This window comes from Lemur catta, chromosome 2 (genome assembly GCF_020740605.2).
Source record: "Lemur catta isolate mLemCat1 chromosome 2, mLemCat1.pri, whole genome shotgun sequence".
Classification (NCBI taxonomy): domain Eukaryota; kingdom Metazoa; phylum Chordata; class Mammalia; order Primates; family Lemuridae; genus Lemur; species Lemur catta.
In genome coordinates, this window is record NC_059129.1 from 124,616,120 (window position 1) to 124,639,686 (window position 23,567).

The window sequence follows — 23,567 nt, forward strand, 5'->3', positions numbered from 1 at the left end:
CCGGGTGTCTAGTGGCTTACCGGCCTTCTGGTCCTGCTCACCACTGACCATCTGGATTCACCCCAACCGGAGGCAAGATCCCAAATTAGGTGGAAAATTAGCGTTTTCTGTTACTTCCTTTCTATTACTCATGCAGCCCCTGGATGTGATTCCATGTCCCAGAAAAACACAATCTTTAAGACGCTAATATTTGCAGCATTTGTGATGTCTAGTGAAGGGAGACTGAATTAGGTATTTTTAAAAAAGCTATTGAAGGGGAGGGGTCGATAGGAATGATAAGGTTTGCTCTAAGGAGGCTGTGTCTTCCTCTGGGGGACACTGAGCATTACCTGGGGAAGAAGTGTGTATTTTCTAGCATGACCCATCACTGGAAAGACATCATGGGCCACCTCAGAATTATGAAGGTTCAAATGCAGCAGAAGGAAAATAAATAATGTAGAATGCCAAAAACATAAGCATGAAATATATCTTCAACCTAACATCTTTCCCCATCCCATCCCCACCCACAGGACAGATTACAATTTTGACTTTTATAGCCTTAGAAACCCTACATATTATCCAGCTTTATTATTGAATTATTTCAGGTGACTAAAGCCATTGTTAAATTGTAAGTTACTAACTTCAAAAAGCAAAATTGCCCCATACAAATGTTTGGGGCTGTGGGGGGGGGGCAGTGAGGGCAGGGATTCTCCTACCCTTAAAATGATTCAGATATGTTTACTCTATAAAATATTGTTCTAAGCTTGTGTTTGGCCATGTGCTGAGTGGTAGACACTGATATAACATTTCATAGAAATTGTTGTGGAAGCAGCTGAGCTTGCAAATTAATGAACAGAGAATAGTAGAAATATGGGCTTATAACAAGCTTAAAAAAAAATCAGCACCATGGGATGATTCACAGATCTAGTAGTTAATTGGCATGAAAATGCCTTATTATCTCGGTGTAAGGAGGTAGGAAAAATAAATGCTTCCTTCCTAGTCTCGGCTCAGTAGTTGCTGAGTTACCCCTACAATGGGAAGTAAGTCTTAATAGTTGTAAACATCCTTCCCTTCCCTCAAGGTTCTGTCTCTGCCCTGATATTTCTGGATCTACCCAGCAGTAGCCAAGAGTAGCTGGTCTGGTCAAACAGTCAGAAGTTAATCTGCTCCTCCACCAAATAGGAGATGATGCTTCTAGCCAGTGGTCAGCTTTGGACCTGTATTTTGAAGTCTAGGAGCCTAATCCTTCTCATGGCCAAGAGTCTGTATTTATTAGTTGCCAGGCACAGCACAGACTGTGGCCTTGTGATAAATTGTTCTCTGTGTGAATTAACTCACCTCTTTAGGAAGGAACTGCCCCAAGTCATCGCCCAGCACCCAGGAATCATAAAGTACACCATAGGGCTTAAACTGTCTGGAATTTTGTGGACTCCCGAATGAATTAGTTTTGGAACTGATAAGCTCAGTTCCAGACATCACAGTCTTTCTCGTGAACACCATGAATACTGAAATGCTCTCAAGAGCTGGAGGGTGTGCTCAGACAAGGAAGCTGAGCCCAGAGCACTCGGGATGCCATGTCGTTTCTTAGAATTTTCCATTGTCTAAGAGGATTTTTCTTGCCTGAATTTCCTAATTGTCTGTGTATGTCTCCCTTACTAGATAATTGAAAACCCGGATGTCCCACAGGAATTCAGGAATCAAGGTATTGGATTTGATTTTTACTAGTTCAGTTTGAAAAGCAGGTATGAGAATGCCTACTATGTGCTTGGTGTCGGGGGTGTAAAGATGATGAGGAGCTCTTGGGTTAGTTTGCCATTCTCTTGGAGGTTGTGCTTAGCTTTGTCTCACGGGGTATTATTTAATCAGCTGTTATCTTCCTTCTGTTCCTATACTCACTTATGCCAACCACACCTATTCCTGATCCAACTGTGTGAGGGAAATTAACTCTTCACATACCTCTCATTTGGAGGGTGCTTTTGTTAGTTACTTCATTTTCCACAAAGTCAGGTTTAATTGCTAAAGTGAGGATAATTGGGTAGGATAGAGGGTTGCAGAAACCTGACTGGCATAATACAGTGCTATTGCACCAGAATTATGTTTGTCAAATACTAATTTTTTGACATGGAAATTGAGTAATCTCACAGGGAATCTTGCAGACAGCACAATTTAGGTAGCAGATAAAATCAAGTTAAGAAACTTTCATTCTGACCCGCAGGAAAAGAAAAACTATAGAAGTCTTTGCATAATTGACAAGCAATTTAATTTTTAAAAACAGGTTTGGTAGTATTATCCCCTGAAAGAGATATGAAAAATTCAAATCATCTGATTAAAAAATTGAAATATAGATTTTATTTTAGATTTTATTCAGTAATTTTTTTAAATATTGGAAAAATCGGCTTTTGTTTTTATATTTTTACCAGTTAATGACAGAGAGAAGAGGGTGAGGGTGGGGAGAAGATGAAAAGGGGAGGGAATGAAATAGAGAGAAACAGCTAAACACAATTAGGATAAAAAGAGTAAGTGAGAGAAATGCTTTAAGTCATATTTTCTAAAGCATTTGGAGTGTATTGTTTTAGTTCCCTCCTGCTGCGTTCTTGGTGGTGGGCCGAGGGTATCCTTTTCAGCTTTGGAAGCTCTCAATGATGTGCTCCAAGGTTTTCCAACTGTCTTTTCCTCTCTTTTTGGCTATTGTGTTCTCATAAAAGCTTTACTTTAATGTAGGATGATTTTATAAACTAAAAAGGAGGTCAAAGTCCTCTTGGTTAAGGATACATCTCTAAAATTAGTAAAAAATTGATGGAGGAACTCATTTGAAGTTTGTCTAAAATTGAGCTTAAGGACTACTTGTGGGTCTTATTTCTTTCATACTATATTTTGTCAGTGTACCTTATCATTTCTCAATTTTTTCCCGGCTTTTAAGACTTTAAATTCTGAGAGTCAGCCATTTATTTCTCTTTACCCTGTCTTCCTCTAACTTTTATTTTCTTTCTTACACTCTTGCCATTTTTTCTCCATCTTCTTTGTCTTCCCATTTATTCATTTATCCATCATCAGATTCTTAGCCACATTTGTATACATTTTTACAGAGTTTTATTTTAGAAAACAAATGCTATTTGTTATTTAACTTGGCCTGACAATTCTGTGAATTTGGTATTACTCATCCCATTTTGCCAAAACTGAAACTTACCCAAACTCACACAATCAGCAAGTTGTGGACCTGTAGTTGAACAGGTTCCAAATTGTAGCCTGCAGCGCTTCTGTGGGAGTTTTGGTTCTAGTTTCTGGAAACTAGAACACCTTTGGAGGGAAAAATTATTTTTCTGACATTGGTTGTCACTCCATAATCAACAAAGACCATATGTCCTGTGGACACTGAACAAATAGATAAAGTAGGTAAAGACAGTGACTAAATTACTTTGCCCTTTTTTCCCTCTGGTTTCTTAGTTCCAAAGCCCATCTTTTTCCATGCTTCCTTTTTTTATCCTCTAGAATACAACTTTAATCAGTTCAGAAGACCCAGAAATTCAAGAGGTCAGAATAAGGGACACATATGTAGCTTACTGGCCTAAAGATTGAGAAAATTATTGTCCATTGTGTTTTTTTTTTTAATTAGCTAAATCTCCTTTTGTTAAGTGTGAGTGAATTGTATTCATAAGAAACAATCTATTATTTTTTTACTGTCTTTGGAGTGTTTTACTTTAGAAAGGAATAAGTATACTTGATTCTTATCTTTTCTTTGATCGTTTTGGTGGCCTAAGGGCTTCTCCACATCTGAAAATCAATCATCTTTTCAGTCCTAAAAGACATCTAAAGTGGAGGCTGGGAAGGACTGTTCAGGGAGCTTGTGGTGCCCCCTGCCGATGTCTAATGCCTGTCACCTCTGTTTTGAAGGACGCACAGTAGAGTCCCTCTGTGATGATGTTGTCTCTGTGCTCACTGTCCTGTGTGAGAAGCTACAAGTCGCCATAAAGTAAGTGCCTTAACCATTACTGCCCTTATTCGCCAAAGGTCTATTTCTGAAATAACTTTTGCCTACCGCATCCCTTAAAATTGAAGATTATAGAGACAATAGTTTCCCTCCACTGGTATTCACCTCTCATTCCTGAGGAATATATTCTGAAATTTTGGGCAATCTCAAATTACCAAATACTAAAGTATATGATTTTCTGATGTGAAAATGGGACAACAATACCTCGCAAAGAAGAGTTAATCCCTTGAACATGGAGCTGGGTGGGGAGAACGTTGGGCTAAGAGCTCGTTGGTGTAAGGGCTGGTCCTAACTCGGGCAGATCCCAGCTGCGTTCCTGCGAATGACTCTTCTCCAACTGTGCTGCATTTTCTTCTTCTGTCAAAGACAGGGTTGGACTGTGTGATCTTTCTCTATTTCTTCCAATGTTCCCTGAGCCTATGAGCTCACGCACATATCTTTTAGAAAAAGCTTGTTGTTCTGACTTTTATGTAGTTTTCCATTTTTGCATGCCAGCTTTATCAATGATAGGAATTCATTTAGGTGATGTCTACTGCCCAACTCTCCATGTAGTCAGTTAATAAGACAATTTATATATCTGCAGTAAAGCCAGATCATTAAAAACAAAAAACAGACTTTCAAGGTGGGATGAACTGTCTCTACTAGCTCCATATGTAATGAATTGCAAAATTCTACAACACAGTAAGAACCTGAAGTGCCCTTTGAATTATGAAAGACACATTAAACCATCACTTGTTGGTAACTAGAACATTTGATAATGCAGAAAACATACTTGTAGAATTTTAAATACAGGAATGAGTTAGGAGAAATAGTTTATTTACAGACCTGACTGAGGTCTCTCACTTTGCTGGAAACATTGCAGAAACTTGGTTTTGTTGTTGATTCTTTCGTTTTTGTTTTTTCAGAAACTCAGGATTGTTTTTAAGCTAAGTTTAGGATTACTCTTAAAAGTTGTTGCCAAATAGTTTCTACATTGATTTATCCCCTTGGTCCTCTAGGTCACCTTCATATTTTGACCAAATTAAACTAGCTTTAGATCAGGCACTTAAAGGTCAAACAGAATAAAACAGTGGTTACCAGGGTTCGGGGGGGGGAAGGAAATGAGGAGATGTAGGTCAAGGGATACAAAATAGCAAATGTGTGGGATGAACAAGTAGAAAGATCTAATGTACAACATGAGGTCTATGGTTAGTTACAGAGTATTATATTCAGGATTTTGGCTAAATGAGCACATTACAGCTGTTCTTGCCATGGGGCTGGGAGGAGGGGAATGGTAACTATGTGAGATGATGGACATGTTAATTTGTTTCACTATCGTAACCATTTTACTATACACACAAAGTATGTATCTTATAACATCATGTTCTATACCTTCAATATGCACAGTAAAATTTATTTTACAAAAATAAAATAAATTATTCTACCCATCTATTTAATACATGGGTAGAATAAACCAAAAAGAAATTGCACTTAACTTTTGCCCTACCCCCAAACTCAAGTTTCTCCCATCCTGGACTCCAGGCAGGCAGCAGGTCTGGGATTTTTTTCCCCCTCAGGAAGGATGAGTCTAACAGCAGACGAGATGTGAACAGTTCCTGCTGTACCCTGCCCAGGTCCCCACCTTTCCTGACCGTGGAGTGTTGGAACAGTAGAGCTGGCACTCAGATTACCGTCCTAACCTGAGGGCTATAGCACCAACTACGGTGAGCCCATCTGTAGGGCCCCTGTGCCACATGGTTTGCTTGGGACAGTCCCAGGTTATGCCTGTTGTGTAATAATTATAATCACCCTGCTTCACTCTCAAAGGTGTTCTATAGGTTATGTCTTCACTCTACTCGTCATGACCAGGGATTTGATTTCTTCTAGTGCTTATTCCTCCCCAGCCCTGCCCTGTTCCTTTCCGTCATAATGAAGGCAGCTGTCACATCCGCACTGGGATATGTTTTGAGTGGCATATTTTCTCCTAAGACCCAATCAAGAGTGACATTTGGTCACTACTGGCTCAACTGCATTGCCTTTGCTGGAGTACCTGGGTTAAAACCCCTGCTCTGCCCCTTACTAGCACTTCAGAGAAAGATCTCAACACCCTCTAAGCTTGTGTATCCTATAAAATAATTAATATGCTATTTATTTGATAATTATCATAATATTATATAGAATATAATATCATTAATATAAAATATTTTAGGATTTTTATAAGATTGAATAAGAAAATTCGCTTAAAAGTGTTCCCAGGCTCATCAGCCAAGCATCACCCAGAGCACCTGAGGTTAACAGAGTAGATTTATTATCTTGTTATATCAGGGAGCTGGTCCACTATGGGGAACCATGGGGCATCCAGTTAAAGGGTGTTAGAAGGGACTGTTATGGTATTTGAGCTTGAGATAGGTGATTTTGGAGTGGGTTAGCAGAATTGAGGGTTCTGTTCAAGGATTGGGCATTGTCAGAAAGTGGGGACAATTCTAGCGTTGGGCATTTTAATTTTTATCTAGCAGACAGGATGAACAGATGGGAGCTAGAGTCATCATTCAAGAAGAAGTAGGGCTCACTCGCAGGGGAGGGGGACATTGAGTCATTTGTGTGGTTGTAGGGAACCCTTATTTAAAAAAGAAAAGTCTCTGTTCAGGCATGGTTGTTGTTTGGCTTTCATCTTGTTCCATCGTAATCATGGCGAGTCCTTGTCTACTGTTAACATCTGTGAACTTGTTTGTGTACACCAGGGAACACCACCGCCTAGCCGGCAGCAACTAGGTAGTTGCCAGTGGTCAAGGATGCTTGTTCTCCACCCCTCACCTCCCAGGTCTTAGCATTGTCAGGAATAAAATGAAAACTACTAGAACTTTGAAATACATAAAGACTGTGTTCATTACTTCACAGGTGAGGGAAAATAAATTAGCTAAATATTTCTTCTGAATAGTTTTCTAAGGGAAAAACCTGATGTTTTTAAGTGCTAAAAAGGTGAGAGAGGCTCATGGTAATTATACCAATTAATAATTAAAATCTTGCAAGCAGGATAAGTCAGAATGGGTCTATAGGTCCATAAATGATGGGCTTAAAACATACCATTGTTCATTAATCAGAAGAGAGTCTTTGAATAGGTCCAACAAGTTCCTGGCATTCTGGGATTCAAGTTCATGGTTCTTTAAAACCTGGGCAGTTCCAACATCAGCTCCAGGAACCCCTCATCTGTAGGGCAACCATATGACCTGGTTTATCTGGGATAGTCCAAGGTTATGCTTGTTTTATAATTTTATAAGCATTCAGTTTTGTCACCTTCTAGGAAGTACTGCTGTTAGTGGAGTTATGTTTAACTATATGGTGCCTAGCATGTAGTAAATTTTTGATATATATTAGCTCTAAACTGGTTTGTTTGCTTGCAGAATTGTTGCTGCTAATTCTAGTTTATGATGCAGTTAGGAACACAGAGCTTCTTATGTCAGAAATTTGACTGTAGATTGTTAGAAAAATGCAACGCACAAACATATATTGCAAATGTGTGCACACACATGCACTAGAAACTACATGCCATAGATTTCAAGCAGTCACTGAAAAAGAAAGAAAACATTTCTTAACCACATGACTTGAGAATAGGCTTTAAATGGGGAAAATAATTCATGATGCACACATGCTTTTCTAGGATTCCTCATTGTATGTTGGATCAGAGATGGCTTTAGGCATATCATTACAGAGCTTAATGATTTTTATAGGATTCTCACAGTCTTGCTTAGTTCTCCAAGCAATCCTCCTGGTTGTAATTCTGCCTCTAGAGACTGTTTGCTTTGTTTGAGTTTGATATTTCCCATTGTGATTCTACTACCCTAAGATGGGGGAGGGCTTCTGGGGGTGCTGTATGCTTAGTGCAGCTGCAATGGGAGACATTTACAACCACCTGGTCAGATAAGACTGTGCCCTTGGCTGCTCTTGGTCTGGTGGTTCTGATCATTCTCTTGTTAAGTTTTCACATCTTTACCATTTCTTATAACTTTACTACCTAATTCCTTTATTTCTATTAGCCAAACTTGATGCCTCTTCTACCTTTTAAACAGGTTCTTCCTTTAAAACCTCATCATGGTCAGTACTTCCACTAAACAACCATTTCCAAAATCAGTGCCCAAATACCTCACAGAGCTTTAGCTCCGAAGGAGTGTGTACTCATGATATGTTCAGTCTCCCAGGAGGTTCAGAAAATGTATTCAGGTACGCGAACAACTCCCTCATGTGTCTTGGAGATGTGGTATTAATAGAGTGCTATATTAGGTAAGTTGAGATACATGATGCTGTTTAAATCCAAGAATTTTTGGAAGGATAATTGGATTTAAAATGATATTCTCCGCCTGTCTCCCGTCACCCTCTCCCTGCATTGCTCTCCTCCTAGTACAGAATGTCAGAGCGGAATCTATACCAAAGCGGGCTTGGAATCGATGAGGCCTGCCTAAGTGTTCCTAGCACTTGTTCTAATTCCATTCTACTCCTTACCCAGTTACTTAATTTCCTGTCTCCTTTTTCTAAATAAATTCACATCTGTTTCTAAGGCAGGCAATTCAAAATGGTTCAAAATAAAACTCTGAGAACTCCAGAGGTCTGAAATGTGCTACCAGGTCATTCTCACGGTACCCTTGCTGGGACGGGTGACTGCTTCGCCTTCACAGCCCACTGGTCCACGCGTCCACGCCCAGGAGTGCTCTCCACGGAGCGTGCTCCTGGGGGGAAGTGCAGCGATGAGCAGAGCACGAGACCAGCAGACACTCAACCTGCCAACCATGAAATGCTCAAAAAAAAGACCAGGAAAAGTGATTTATACCCCTTCTAAGTAGATAGATTTTTCCCTCATGTGTTTTGAAAGAGCTGTCTGGTTTCTAGGCTACTTTCTGCCCTGTGCATTTCACTTATTTGTCTGTACAGTAAGACAAACATTAAAGGCACACACACTGCATGTGAACATGTGTATCTAGTGAGGGGTGTGGGCGGAAGGTGCTCACGTTTCAAACAGCTCCTTTAGTAGCATGACTCATGCAAAGCCACGAGCACTCGTTTGCCAGGCTCCTGCAGCCCACAGAAAAGCTGCCGTACTCAGTCTCCACGGAGACTCTCGGCCAGTTACCTTGGCAATGCGTTCCCTTTCAGCCAGTCTGATGCCTCGGGGTTGCCGCGGCACACTTTGCAGATACTGATGGGAACCTTGAAGGCTAGTAGTTTTTCTGTGGACTTATTTCCATATTATATCAGAAATTGAGACTCTTTGTTGACTATAGTTATTTTAGTTTTGTGATGCTAGACGGACAGTTTGAGAGAGAAAGAAAAATTTTTGGATCGAGGCATTTATTATAGTAATTGTTCTTCTTAATAATGGGTCAAGTGATTGGTCAGAAAGATTAACCTGAGACTGCAGTGAAAGCAATACTTCCAGAACGGATTCTTTAAATACAGCTTATATTTGATATTGTGGCCCCTTGTTTTGCCCTCTCTAATCTGTTCATTCTAAAGCATCCCAAATGGGTGTTTTAAAACATAGATCTGGTCACGTCAGTCTTCTACTTGCAAAATAAAGTCCAGACATCTTAGCACAAACTGCAAGATTTTCCTAACTAGCCTCTGCCCACCTCTCCGGCCCCCGCCTGCCAAAGCCATCCCCACACTGTGTGTTTCAGGAACAAACCTCTTGGCCCAAGCATCTCCCCCTCTGCCCTCAGGCTTTGCACACACCCTTCCCCTAACTTCACCATGGGACAGACTCCTAAAGTCTCCACTGAGACACCATTTCCTGTGGAAATTCTTTCTGGATCTTTCTAAGGAGATGCCCCTCTTCTGTGGTCTCCTAGAACCTTGTATTAAATCATTCACATACAGCACCACGACCAGTGCTTTATCCACTCGCTTATCTGCCTCCTTGGTCCCATAAGCATAAAGAATGTGCTGTTTCTGGGCAGGAACTGTCTTGTTCAAAAGTGTAGCGGATCTTGTAGGAGTAGGAGCCTAGAAATGTAGATTCCTCCCCTGGCCCAAGAATGGCTAATGATTTTTTTTGCCTTTCTTACTCTTCCTCCAACCATCACCTTCCTCTTGGCAAATAGTTACAATTTTTGTGGAGATTCAGCCTTTACTCCTCTCTTTCCGGCCCTCAGAGGGGGTGGTGGAGTATATCTGAATATAAGTGGCATTCTCTTCGCAAAATAACGACGTTATTTTAATCGTCGTACAGTTCTTTTTGGACAAGGGAACTCTTAGAATATAGGTCAGCAACCTTTTTCTGTCAAGGGCCACATACTATCTCTGTCTCCTATTCGTCTTTGTTTGTGTTTCATTTTAGAAACTTTTAAAAACATAAAAACATTTGTTAATTCACAGGTCATGGGCAGGCCTTTCTCCTTGAGCTATAGCTCAACAACGGGTTTTAGAGGTTAATATCAACGTCAGGGCGTTTAACATAGCACTTAAATGAGGGACTCCCTCCGCCCATCTTACTGTCCTCTGTCTTAAGATTGCACAGCTTTCTCAGCTTGGCCGTTGTACGGATGTAACCTCTGGCCTTTGGGATGGCCTGGTGTTAACTTTTCTTTGCTTCCTTCTTATTTCCTTAAGTTTCCAGTTGGCTTCCCCTTCCACTCCCTTCTCCTGGAGTGATTTGAACTGTTAACGACACTAGGCTTCCTTTGGGCATTTATTTATTCTAAATTAGGAGAAAAGAGACACAACCAAAAATCATTTTTATAAGCAAGTTTCTCCTTCTTCTGAATTCCTCTGTGCATTCTCTCAAAAGGATTTATTATATATTTGTAGTATAGATATGTCCTTGAAAATTAAATTCTTCCTCAGCCCTGTCACTCTTGTCATCTACCTGGATTTTAATTCTTTCTAGTGGGCTGGGCAGAAAACTTAATCTGGATATGAGAATGTGCTTCCCATAGAGTTGTCTGTTTTCTTTTCTGGCTCTATTGAGGAACCTTGTAATAATAATTTAGGGAAAAATAATATATCCATTGAAAAACCATGTTCCCTCAATAAACAAAGAAGAAAAGTCAAATGCAAGTTAGTAAAGTGTTCACTAATTAAAAGATAATGTGGTAAATGGTCTCTTGAAAAGTTTAGATAATTAAACACATTAAAAATTAACATTTCTGGAATGGACTATGGACTTTAATTAATAATATTTGTTCATTAATTGTAGCAAATGTACTATACTAATATGAGATGTTAATACTGGGATAAATTGGTTGGGTATGGTGGCTCACATCTGTAGTCCAGCACTTTGGGAGGCCGAGGTGGGACGATCTCTTAAGACTAGGAGTTCGAGACCAACCTGGGCAACATAGAAAGAGACCTCATCCCTACTAAAGAAAAACACCCAGAAAATCCAATTAGTCTGGCGTGGTGGTGCACACCTGTAGTCCCAACTACTTGGGAGGTCAAAGCAAGTGGATTGCTTGAGCCCAGGAATTCAAGTTTACAGTGAGCAGTGATCCGGGCGCTGCACTCCAGCCCGGGTGACAGAGTGAATAAATAAGATAAACCATGTGTGAGGGTAAAATATGGTCACTCTCTGTTTCATGCTCCGATTTCTGTAAATCTACAACTGCCCTAAAAAGTAAAGTTTATTGATAAAAATAAAAACACCCCAACTCTATTAGCTTGCTAAGACTGCTGTAGCAGAGTACTACAAACTGGGTGCCTTAAAGTTTAACAACTTAAACTCTTTTGTCTTAAATGACTGAAATTAATGGTATTAGAGTTCTGGAGGCTACAAGTCCAAGACCAAAGTGTCGGGGTTGGTTCCTTCTGAGAGCTGTGAGGGAAAGATCTATTCCAGGCCTCTTTCCTTGGCTTCTAGATGGCTGTCTCCTCCCTGTGTCTCTTGACACCGTCTTCCCTCTCTGTGTGTCTCTGTCTCCAAATTTCCGTATTTCTAAGGACACCAGGCCTGTTGGATTAGCATCCACCCTAGTGAACTCACTTTAACTTGGTTATCTCTCTAAAGGCCAGTCTCCAAATCAGGTCACATTCGGAGGTGCTCGGGGTTAGGATTTCCACTTATGAATTTTGGGGGTTGGGAGGGGAGGAGACACAGTTCAACCCATGACACTAACCATCCTTTGTAAAAACGAGTGCTTCAGTAATGCCTAACATTTTTCCGAGTGTTTTTCCGCATCACCTCTTTAATTTTACCCTGTATCTTGTCTGCGTTTGTGTGTGGGTTCCGCTGTTCCTCAGTGACAGCCAGCAGCTGCAGCTTCTGTACCTGGAGTGCATCCTGTCCGTGCTCAGCAGCTCCTCCTCCTGCATGTACCTGCACAGGGGATTCACAGACCTGATCTGGTGAGCACCCCTCCTGGTGCCCCCCATGCCAGCCCGAGGACCCTGCTGGCCATGTCTCTGGGTTCCTTTCCTCAGTATCCATGACCCACCAGTAGTTTCATTTGTGCATAAATGCTTTAGAGGGAAGGCAGGGGAATTGCTTTGTTTACACGCATCAGACCAAAATCCAGAGAGAAACTGGTGATTGTTAGGACAGAATATGCTTCCAAGGCCCTCTTACATTTTGTTTACATCATAGGATCATGAAAGACAAGAACCAGAGTTTCTGCATTCTCAGTTTGTTCAGAAAATAGCCACAGGCACCAGAGCCTTATGCAGGGGGCAAGAGATAGTGAAGTTTACTCTTAGCCCTACCCTGGTACATTCTCCTCCTCAATGTGAATACTTGTCACTTTTCACAGTCGGAGAGTCCCAGAGGTGACAGGCCCCGCAGGCAGCCAACTAGTTGCTATGGATCCCTGGGCTCATCAACAGGGAGGAAGTTGAATGACAGGTGTCAGAATGGAATTTGAAATTAACTTCTCAAATGAGAAATAATTTTGTTATTTATAGTAAGATGAAGCTTGATAACTGAGCACATAGCATGTTGAGTCTATTTCTCCACATAAGATGATTTCTTAATGCTTCTCTTGCTATTTGACCTAGTTCATCCTAGCCCTACTGATGAGCAAAAGTATTCTGTTGATATACCCAGAAGTGATGCAGAGACTTGGAACACCAGGCAGGACGTAGCCAAAAGAAGGAGCAATAAAAAACCCAGTTCTTACTAGTCCTTTATGTGGCACCTGCTGTTTACCCACACGGTAGTATTCATGTTTGACTTGTGGCGAAACTTATTCCTCCCTCTGTCTCTTCCCAGGAAAAACCTCTGCCCTGCTCTCATCGTGATCCTGGGGAACCCGATTCACGACAAAACCATCACGTCTGCTCACAGCAGCAGTCCCAGCACGAGCACGGAGTCGGACTCTGCGTCCCCCGGAGTCTCCGACCACGGCCGGGGATCAGGCTGCTCCTGCACCGCGCCGGCCCTGAGCGGGCCCGTGGCCCGGACCATCTACTACCTCGCGGCCGAGCTGGTCCGCCTGGTGGGGTCGGTGGACTCCATGAAGCCCGTGCTCCAGTCCCTCTACCACCGAGTGCTGCTTTACCCCCCGCCCCAGCACCGGGTAGAAGCCATCAAAATAATGAAAGAGGTGAGGAGGGCACCGATGGCCACCGGGCTGGCCCAGGGGGGTCTGGACACAGTGCCCTGCACACAGGAAGCTCTCAGAAAATGCTGGCTGATCACTCACTGGAACTTCCTTGCTACCATGTGGTCTCCAGTAACAGCTGGTATCTCTGGAGTCAGCGTATGTACGTGCATTGGGAGCCGGGTTAAGGAAGGGTTGATAATGCTCACCGACGCAAAACTGTTTGATAATGGAGCCACATGCTTGTTAAAACTCCATTAGCTGTGCACATGACGGGCCCCAGGCTGAGATGTCATTCTGCTATCTTAGGTGCTGTTTATGCAGATATATATGTCTATTCACCTTTGCCAAAACTGGCTTTCAAAATGATTTTGTACTTGGGCTGCACATCGGCCAAGACAGTGTCTGACTGCTAAAAGGAATCCCTTCGCCCCATTCCTTCTTTTGCCTCATTTCTCCCAGATGTCATGACCCCAAGGAGAACATAAAGGTTGTGCAGCTTGTAATAGCCTTCCCAGTGTGCTACTTTATGAGTTCAAGGAGGAATTAAGGTTATTTTGAAGGTACTTTAAAGATTCTTCTGCTTTCTCTCAAAGAACCAAAAAAGAAGTTATCAGCATTTTCGTATGTGTGAACTTGTTCATAAAGGTCAAATTGCATTTCCTTTTGGTACCTAATCTCCCCCAAACCAGAGTAACAAAATTCCCTTGCTGATGATTTATTGACTTCAAGTAGTATTTGACAACAACCAATTTCTGCAGAGTTAAATTTGAATTGCTTCTTAGTATTGTTTTAATGAGATTTGAGTGTAATAAATAATAGAAAGTTCTGATGCAACATTTCTAGAAATGAAGGAGTGAACCAAATTTAATGGCTGGTTAAGAAAATCTGTGTACATATAATAATAATTGCCATTCTTTTTGTTGCCTACTGTATGCCAGGCATTTCACATATACTATCTCTAATATTCATAACAACTTTGTGAAGTTGTACATCAACTTTATTTTTACTGGTGAGGAATATTACTACTTTTCCCCACCAGAGTGTTCAAGCAAGGGAGATCAAAAGGCCACTTTGAGAACTGATCTCCCCTAGGTTGGTGAACGCAGCACAGCTTTGGAGGCGGGTGAGACTATACTACTCTGTATAACAGCACCTCACGTAAGGCCCTGTCCCCACCCCTGTTAAACTTGCAGCCTGCAGGGACAGGAGTGGGCTTCCCCTGATAGGAAGATCCCCAGAAAGAGGGGAGAGGAAGGGGCTGGCCATGCATGCTCAGCTCCCTATCCTAAATTTACCAGTTAGACAAGGGCCCCCCCTGCACCTGGAGGAAATGAGAGGAGGGGAGAAGAGTGGGCCAGAATGTTACTGCTCTTGATAATCTTCTTCATAGAAATGCAATGCCAGGGAAAAGGAATTTCCCTCCCATGATGAAACTAAGAGGCCAAATGATTTGTCCAAAGTCTCAAAGAGAGAGAAAATGTGCAAACCCTGGTGCCCGTGACCCTAAGCCCATGGTCTTTTCCTATACCACATTTATGACTGACCCTCACATTGCAATACAGACAATCCCAGAAGCCCCTTTCCTGGTGCTACCCATTTCACAAGCCTGAGTTTAAGAGTCAGGATTCAAATCCTCTCTCTGCTGCTAACCAGCTAGGTGATAGTAGGTAAATCATTTAACTCTGAACTTAACTGTTTTCTCATCTGTATATCATTATAGTATTCCAGAGGTTACAAGTTCAAAGTGTAATAAAGTTTGTATAAATACTTTGCAAGTGTAAAGTGCTAAATATTTGGTGTACTTACTGCTACCCTAAACAAGAGAAAAACAAAACCTATGGAGGCTGAATATAACTGGTCCAATCCTGCTCCTGCCTGTCTGTTAAATTCCTTTTGTCTTACTGGACCTGTGTTCATAAATCTCCACTGTGCACAGCTTTGCCATTGCCCAGGGCTCTCCAGTGGCTTGTTATTGCCTCTCCCATCAAGTCTGAATGACTCTGCCCAGTTTCCAGAGCCGTCTTCCATCATTCCCATTTCCCATCATTTCCCAGGGTGCACCTTCCCTCCATCCGGCCCGCTTTGTTCAATTCCTACCTTCCTGCCTCATTCCGGGTCCCCCGCCGCTATTCCTGTGGGCCACTTCCCCTTAGCAGGGTTGAATGGTTGATTACAGCCTAGGCTAGGTATTAATACTTTAACACTTCACATTAGTTTTTTCACAAACTCCCTTGGGAAGATAATATGCCCATTTTCCAGACAGGGAAGCTGAGGCTCTGGGGAGAGAAGTCACTTGCCCAAAGCCCTCAGCTTGTGAGGAGTAAGGCTAGGACATGAACTCAGGTGTTTGAAGTACAGCTGCCTCTTTGCTATCAAGATCCGCTTCCTTCACGGTTCTGCTTCCTCAAACTACTCACCTTGCTCTTTTTAAAATTCCATCCCACCATTTAGCAATTGATTATATGTCCCATCATGCTGATAGTTTCACAATGTAAGGTGAAATAAGCTTCTTCTCAAATATATTTTTGTATATACTGCTTTTGTATATTTCCCCTGGTATTTAACACTACTGTGTTGGAAGAAGAATAAGTGTTTAATAAGTTTTGACTGGATGACAGGTGGACTTGGAGACAAAATGTCTGCAAAGAGGCTATTTTGTAAGCCCCAGAAACCATTGTTTTCCCCCCAGAATTGGCAGGCATTGGAGCTGCCCACTGTGGACCCACTTGATCCTGAATGCTAAGTAAATACTTTGCTTATGGGGTATGTAGGTGTTTAAATATATTTCAAATAATGTCTTTACTACAAAGAAAATTAGTTATGTTTTCCCCTTTTTCATAGATTTTCTAGCTTCCCAAGGTCATTTTACAGAGGCAAGGCTAGAGCTGGGCGCTAGCACCTGAGTAACATGTCCAGGCAATGCTGTCCCATGGAGCCCGGCAGACTGATTTGGGCTGGGGTGCTCTAAAAAGCAGTGTCTCCACCTTACATGCCAAAACCAATAATTTGGAAACGTTGGTAACCTAGATACCAAAATGTACAGGACTGTGCACACAAAGAAAACCACTGGGTACACAGGATGTTTGCTTAGCCTTTTAGAGTTTAAACGCCTGGTGTGTAATTTCCCTGTTCTCATTTCAGTTTGTCACTCTGCCATATGTACTATGTGCCTATTAATCAACATACAGGACACTTTGTTTTTCAAAGAACATGCTCTTTTCTGTTTCCACTTTCCCCCAAAATGAACAGTATTGCAAAAGTACGCCTTGCTTCCGTTTCTCTCTCCTGTGGCTCATCTTTAGAGGGAGTCCCCTAGTCTTTATCAGACCTGTGACACCCCAACCACTGACCCCACGTCCCTCGTTCCCACCTGAAGAAGCTGAGATTGAAAATGTCTTGCCTTTTAGTGCTCGTTCAGGGTTCTTCAGAAGCCTAATCAGAAGCCAGATTCTGAAGCAGTGGAGAAATAAACACAAGATTAATGTGGAAATTAAAATATATTATTTAATTTATTACTGGTGAAGTTGGATTAGAGAATGTGGTGGGATCCCAGGAGAGAGCGAGGTTTCCCACTCCATCTTGGGGAACTGTACTTTACTCTTCTAGCAAGAGACGGAGCAGCTAGAGGCAGTAGGACTAGCTGCTTGACTGCAGGCCTGCGGAGAGGGGGCAGGGGAGAGAGAAGAGAATGCCTACCTGACTTGGCCCTGGCATCACCAGTGACCCCTTTTGATGCCAAAGAAATAAAATATGGAGAGAAAAGTGGAAGCTTCATTTCTGTTCCTCCAATACAGCAGAAGATTCCAATTTCTGCAGTAAGAAAGAAATATAAAAAGAGGGAAAGAGATGAGTTGCTGAAAATATAACTTTTTCCATGTAATATACCTTTTCCTGCTTTGCTTAGAGTATAGATCACTTTGAAAATGAATGATATAATGACGGGATGTCTGCTCTGCATACACGTCATTAGCCATTCTTTCCTTGAATTAATTCAGCCTTGAATTGAAATTTTCTATAAATTTCTCTGCCATATGGAAATAAACATTGGTTAGAACTGAACAATTATGAAAATTCTGTACATGAAAACTTGTGAGCAGGTAGCTAAAGCCGTGTACAGGAGAATATTTATAGCTTTAACTCCTTATATTAAAAAGTTGAAAAACCTAAAATTAATGACCAAATTCTCCAACTTCAGTAGTTAGAAAAAAAGAGCAGAATAAATTCAAAGAAAGTAGAAAGGAGGAAAAATTAGGATAAAAGCAGAAAGTAATGTGATAAAAAGCAAATATACTATAAAGCATCAAAAAGAAGAAAGTGTTAGGACTTTGAAACAACTAAGAAAATTGAAAAACTTCTCTCAAGAGCAATTTTAAAAATTTCAGAACAGGTACAAGGAAACAGAATTAAGAATGAAAAAAATGGGCCAGGTGCAGTGGGTCATGCCTGTAATCCTAGCATTCTGGGAGGCTGAGGCGGGAGGATCCCTTGAGGTCACAAGTTTGAGACCAGCCAGAGCAAGAGTGAGACCCCGTCTTTACTAAAAATAGAAAAAGTTAGCCAGGTGTGTTGGCACATGCCTGTAGTCCCAGCTACTCGGGAGGCTGAGGCAGGAAGATCTCTTGAGCCCAGGAGTTTGAGGTTGCTGTGAGCTAGGCTGACACCACTGCACTCTAGTCTGGGTGACAGAGACTCTGTCTCAAAAAAAAAAAAAAAAAAAAAAAGAATGAAAAAAATGTACCCAATTATAGATGTTACAAACATTAAAGAAATAAAAGAGGATATTAAGGCAACTGTAGGCCAATAACTTTCGAAGCTTGGGTAAAATGGATAAGTCTCTAAGAAATAATATAACTTTTATAAAATTGGCTCAAGAAAAAATTGAGGACCTGAGTAGTTCTGTAATCTTTAAAGAAGTTGAATCTGTAGTAAAGTCTTCCCGTAGCAGCCCCAGGCTGCTCTAGAAACAACTTATACCAAGCTTTCAAGGACCAGGTAATTCCAACCTTCCATGAACTTTTTCAGAGAGAGGAAATACTTCTCTACACAGTTTATGAAGCTAGCCAACTTGCTAGAAAATAGAACAGAGTTAGGAAAGTTACATTATAGGCCAATCTCACTAAAGAACAGAGATCCAAATATTTCTAGTTCTGTACCATAAAATATTTTGCAACAATCCCTCAGAGAATTTTCTTTGTCCAAGCCAGCCCTGAGCTGGGGAGCTGGAGCCCAGTGTGTACTATAATGTTAAGAAGAATAACTAAATCAGTTTTATTAAGATTTGAAGTTCCAAATGGTTGTATTTCGCCTAATATAGTCATTCAGTAGAGAAAGTACATGTTTATTTTATCTTACAATTTAAAACGTCCTTTTTTGTGATACTCACTTTTCTGTTATTTTTTCCCCTTTTTTCTTAAAGATCCTTGGGAGCCCCCAGCGTCTCTGCGACTTGGCGGGACCCAGCTCCACTGAACCAGAGTCCAGAAAAAGATCAATTTCAAAAAGAAAATCTCATCTGGATCTTCTTAAACTGTAAGATAGATTGCCCTTTTAGGTCTTTATTGCTTGGTGAAGATGTTTCTCTGAATACTTTCAACTTTGCTTGTAAATTCCTGAAATTTTTATAAATCTACATGTTATGAAATGTGACTAATAATTTATCTACAAGCCATGTGAGAAGACCTATCTCAATTTATTATAATCATATAACTTTCCAAATATAAAGTGAAATGTACAAAAATTATTCATTGGGATTATTTTAGAGAATAACTTTTTGGTTTACAATACTGTTGCTATAGGAGACTTTCACATGTCATCCCCCTAGAAAACTGAACATTATGTGATTTCTAATAATTGTATTCACATGTATCTGTTCAGGAATGTGTTTATTTGAGAGGAAGGTCCACATTATTGTGTAGCCATTATAACTATTTGAAAAACTGAGCATATTACAAAAGTGAGATTGTTCAGTGCCTGTCCTTGGAAAGATTATAAATTCCCACTGCGAGTTTTTTTTTTGTCCCCAGATAATCCAGCTGTCCAGGAGGAGATGTGATTCAAGGTGGACCACTTTACCTGGACGTTTTCCTCTGCTGGCCTGAGCATGTTTGTTTATTGCCCAGACCATTTAATTTTATGCAAATCAGTTTGTCTATCTTGAATCCCGCATTTGCTAGGCTAACAATTCATGTTCGTTTCAGAGCATTTTTCTGTGTTTTATGCATTCGTGTGGTTTTCTCTTTTGAACACTGCGTAGCATCATGGACGGCATGACCGAAGCATGCATCAAGGGTGGCATCGAAGCTTGCTATGCGGCCGTGTCCTGTGTCTGCACCCTGCTTGGTGCCCTAGACGAGCTCAGCCAGGGCAAAGGCCTGAGCGACGGGCAGGTGCAGCTGCTGCTTCTGCGCCTGGAGGAGCTGAAGGATGGGGCCGAGTGGAGCCGAGACTCCATGGAGATCAACGAGGCCGACTTCCGCTGGCAGCGGCGAGTGCTGTCCTCAGAACACACACCGTGGGAGACAGGGAACGAGAGAAGCCCCGACATCAGCATTAGTGTCACCACGGACACAGGCCAGACCACTTTGGAGGGAGAGTTGGGCCAGACTACCCCCGAGGACCACTCGGATCATCACAAGAACAGCCTCAAGTCGCCAGCCATCCAGGAGGGCAAGGAGACGCTCAGCAAAGTGTTGGAGCCGGAAGCAGTGGACCAGCCAGATGTCGTGCAGAGAAGCCACACGGTCGCCTACCCTGACATAACCAACTTCCTGTCCGTGGACTGCAGGACGAAGTCCTATGGATCTAGGTATAGTGAGAGCAACTTCAGCGTAGACGACCAAGATCTTTCTAGGACGGAATTTGATTCCTGTGATCAGTACTCGATGGCAGCAGAAAAGGACTCAGGAAGGTCTGACGTGTCAGACATTGGGTCGGACAACTGTTCCCTGGCTGATGAAGAGCAGACCCCTCGGGACTGCCTGGGCCACCGGTCCCTGCGAACTGCTGCCCTGTCTCTAAAACTGCTGAAGAACCAGGAGGCGGATCAGCACAGCGCCCGGCTGTTCGTGCAGTCCCTGGAAGGCCTCATTCCTCGGCTCCTGGCTCTCTCCAGCGTGGAAGAGGTAGACTCTGCCCTCCAGAACTTTGCCTCTACTTTCTGCTCAGGTTTGTAAACAGTTTTTTGCTGTATAGTCAACAAGAATATTCAGAGCATTTTGCCTTAATGGGCAATTACCATCATGCTTGTAGTTTGACGTGCTCAGAGCATATTAATGAATCTTTGCATTTCCCCCATTTAAAGAGAGCAAAGAAATCTAAGACCTTATTGGTGGTGGTTTATTTGAATTCTACGTCAGGCAATGGCTAGAATAGACTATGAAGTTGATAAACGTATAGGCTGCAACGTAAAGAATGCGAAGTAACTGTTACTGCCCAACCGGTCCATTGCCCACTGCCCAGATAAAGGTGGATATACCGAGACAGCAGGAGTTGCAGCAGAGAAAGAATTTAGTATCGCAAAGTGCCAGGCGAGGAGTGGGAGAAACTTCTCAAATCCATCTCCTTGAGAATTTTGGGGCTAAGATTTTTAAAGGTGGTTTGGTGAACAAAGGGCTAGGGAATTGGGTCTGGTGATTGGCTGGGGATGAACTCATAGGGCTGGGAAGCAGAAATTGTCTTCTTGGCTGAGACAGTTCGTCGTATCAGATCAGCTCACGCAGGACCACTGGCCAGGTTGACATCAGTTGGTCCCTCCCGAATGCAGAGTGTGGAAGGTATCTCAGAGATCAGTCTTAGGTTTTACAATAGCGATGTTATCTATAGAAGCAAATGGAGAAATCAAAAATCTTGCCCCTGTCAGAGATAACATGATACTTCTTCAAGAAGTAGTTACAGCAATAGGCAAGTTAAGGAACAATGGCTGGTTAAGTTTTAGCTATGTCTGTACTTTTGCAGAAATCAGACTTTTATCATGGTTCTTGCCTTATGGTCTTACATTACTTTAATGTAGATGGTTTCATAATTGCATTTTAGAAACCGCTACTGATTGAAAAAAAAAATGACAATCTGTAGTTCTTAAAACCCTGAACTCTTGATGTGCTTCTATACCTTGGTGTCTAAGAATCTTAGAGAAATTCACTTTTAGTATATTAAACTATTTTGAATAAGGTCTTGGATCAGATGCAAGCCAAGTCCTCCCAGTATATTCTAAATTCCACCAAATATCCAGACAATGTGTGATATTCCAGTGTAGACGGTAACATCCTATTCTCCAATCTCAGACCCTTCCTATCTGTCGAATATCAGCATTGTGACCCAGACCACATTTAAACAAGGCTGCTGGGGCGAATATTGGCCAAAGCACATCAGAGAGTTATGCTACTGTTAATGAAGGGCAAAAGATCATCACCTAGAGTTTCAGTGGAAGGAGAAGATAATACATGGAAGTAGCATTCCATGTAGTAAATAATTTATTTGAAGGTAATTTTCTTGAAAGATAATACAGAAGAAAAGCAATTAATGGGTCCATAGAGTTCATGGCAGGAATAAATGACTGCCTGGTACCAGGCGGGTCAACTGTTCCTTTCCCTCAAATACAAGGGTCTCTTGACCACAGAACACTGAGGTGAATGGATCTCCCTAGGCTCGTGCTCAGATATAAAGGGCTGACCCTGAGGACTGACAGAGAACTGCTAAAAGCCAGGATCACCACTTGTTCTTCTATCCCTGAATGTTGAACATGTGTTTGTCATGGTTACTACATTTATTGTAGTTATTTGTTAATGCCTCCACCTTGCCTCCCTATTCTCTCAGTTCTATGAGGGCTGAGACTTTGTCTCATTCACTTCTTGTTTTCCAACAAAGAAAACATCACACACATACAGGAAAAAAGTCTAGCCTGGTTACTGGAACGTGGTAGAAGCTGACTGACGTGTTGTTAAGAGGTTGCTTTCTAGGTATCTTCAAGAAGCTGACCAACTTATCTTTTGTCAAGAGGACGAGAGAAAGATCTAAGTATATATAAGGAGGAACATTCTTAAATATGAAAATGATCCAAAGTTGTAGCAAACACCAGAGGAGACACCAAACTTCTCATCCTGGACTTTTCAAATAACTCTCTGACCTGTCAAAAGGATGGAAAGAAACATAATTTCTCAACTTTCCTAATTCTGATTCCCTAATTTCTAATTTCCCAATTCTTTTTAAGATATGCAAATACCAATTTTTAAGACTACCCAACATGATTTTTTCCTTAATATTTTTACTTTGGGAATTAGATATAAACTTTGGATTTTTTATTTGTGTGAAGGAGCACACATACATACACAAAATTTCTATGTTTCACTGTAAGACTGGGAAAATGTATACCCTTCTTTAAAAATTGTATTTTTCCCTAATATCTTTTGTACCACATCATTAAGTTTGACATTCTCTTATTGAACATTCCAGGGGGATATGTTTTGTGTATGTTTACGCCTGTCTGTCTTTCGCTCTCTCTTGCTGTTGGACACACACAATCCTTCTTCAACCAACATATAGAAAGAAACTGCATTATGCTATATGCTAAGGTCCTGAGATATGTATGGCTTATTCTAGGTAAATGTTTATCGATTATAGACTGATGAAGTTGCTTGGTCTCTTAAGATGTGAAATAGTTTGTATGGCTGAAGGAGTCACAGGTCAGTCCTCTGAGTGGGGAGGAAGGCAGCCTGCTCTCCCGGAGAGGTTGGTGGATCCTCCGATTCTCCGCCTCTTCCCAGCTGGAAGGAGGAGAGGCGCCCAGCAGCCTTAGCTGCTTCGGCCAGCTTGGTGTCCTTTGTGCCAAGGCAGAGAGCCCAGCAAACGGTGGTGGTCCCCAAAATAATTGTGTGTGAGAGTGTAGCACTGCCACTGGGGGTAGTAATGACAGCCTTGAGTCATCAAGAAATGGTAAAATTATAGTTAGGGTCTTCTGTTTAAAATTTAAACAGCGATATTCTTGGATGGCTGTTGTTGCCATCCAGAAATGTCCTGCAAGATGCAGTTTCTATCTCTGGGATTGTTTGGCTCACGGCTCTCCAGAAGCCAGTCTTGCCGGGCGCAGTGTTTGCAGCCCTGAA

General features: G+C 41.7%; 1 protein-coding gene across 1 annotated transcript in view; it reads left to right on the forward strand.

Annotated features, from left to right (window-relative positions):
- ARFGEF3 (ARFGEF family member 3) overlaps window positions 1–23,567 on the forward strand; it is a 134,356-nt gene that overhangs the window by 67,567 nt on the left and 43,222 nt on the right. Inside the window, exons 7-12 of the mRNA XM_045544450.1 lie at window positions 1,639–1,681; window positions 3,871–3,949; window positions 12,173–12,277; window positions 13,137–13,470; window positions 18,887–18,999; window positions 19,724–20,634. Coding sequence (XP_045400406.1) covers window positions 1,639–1,681; window positions 3,871–3,949; window positions 12,173–12,277; window positions 13,137–13,470; window positions 18,887–18,999; window positions 19,724–20,634 — 1,585 coding nt within the window. The remainder of the gene's footprint in view (window positions 1–1,638; window positions 1,682–3,870; window positions 3,950–12,172; window positions 12,278–13,136; window positions 13,471–18,886; window positions 19,000–19,723; window positions 20,635–23,567) is intronic.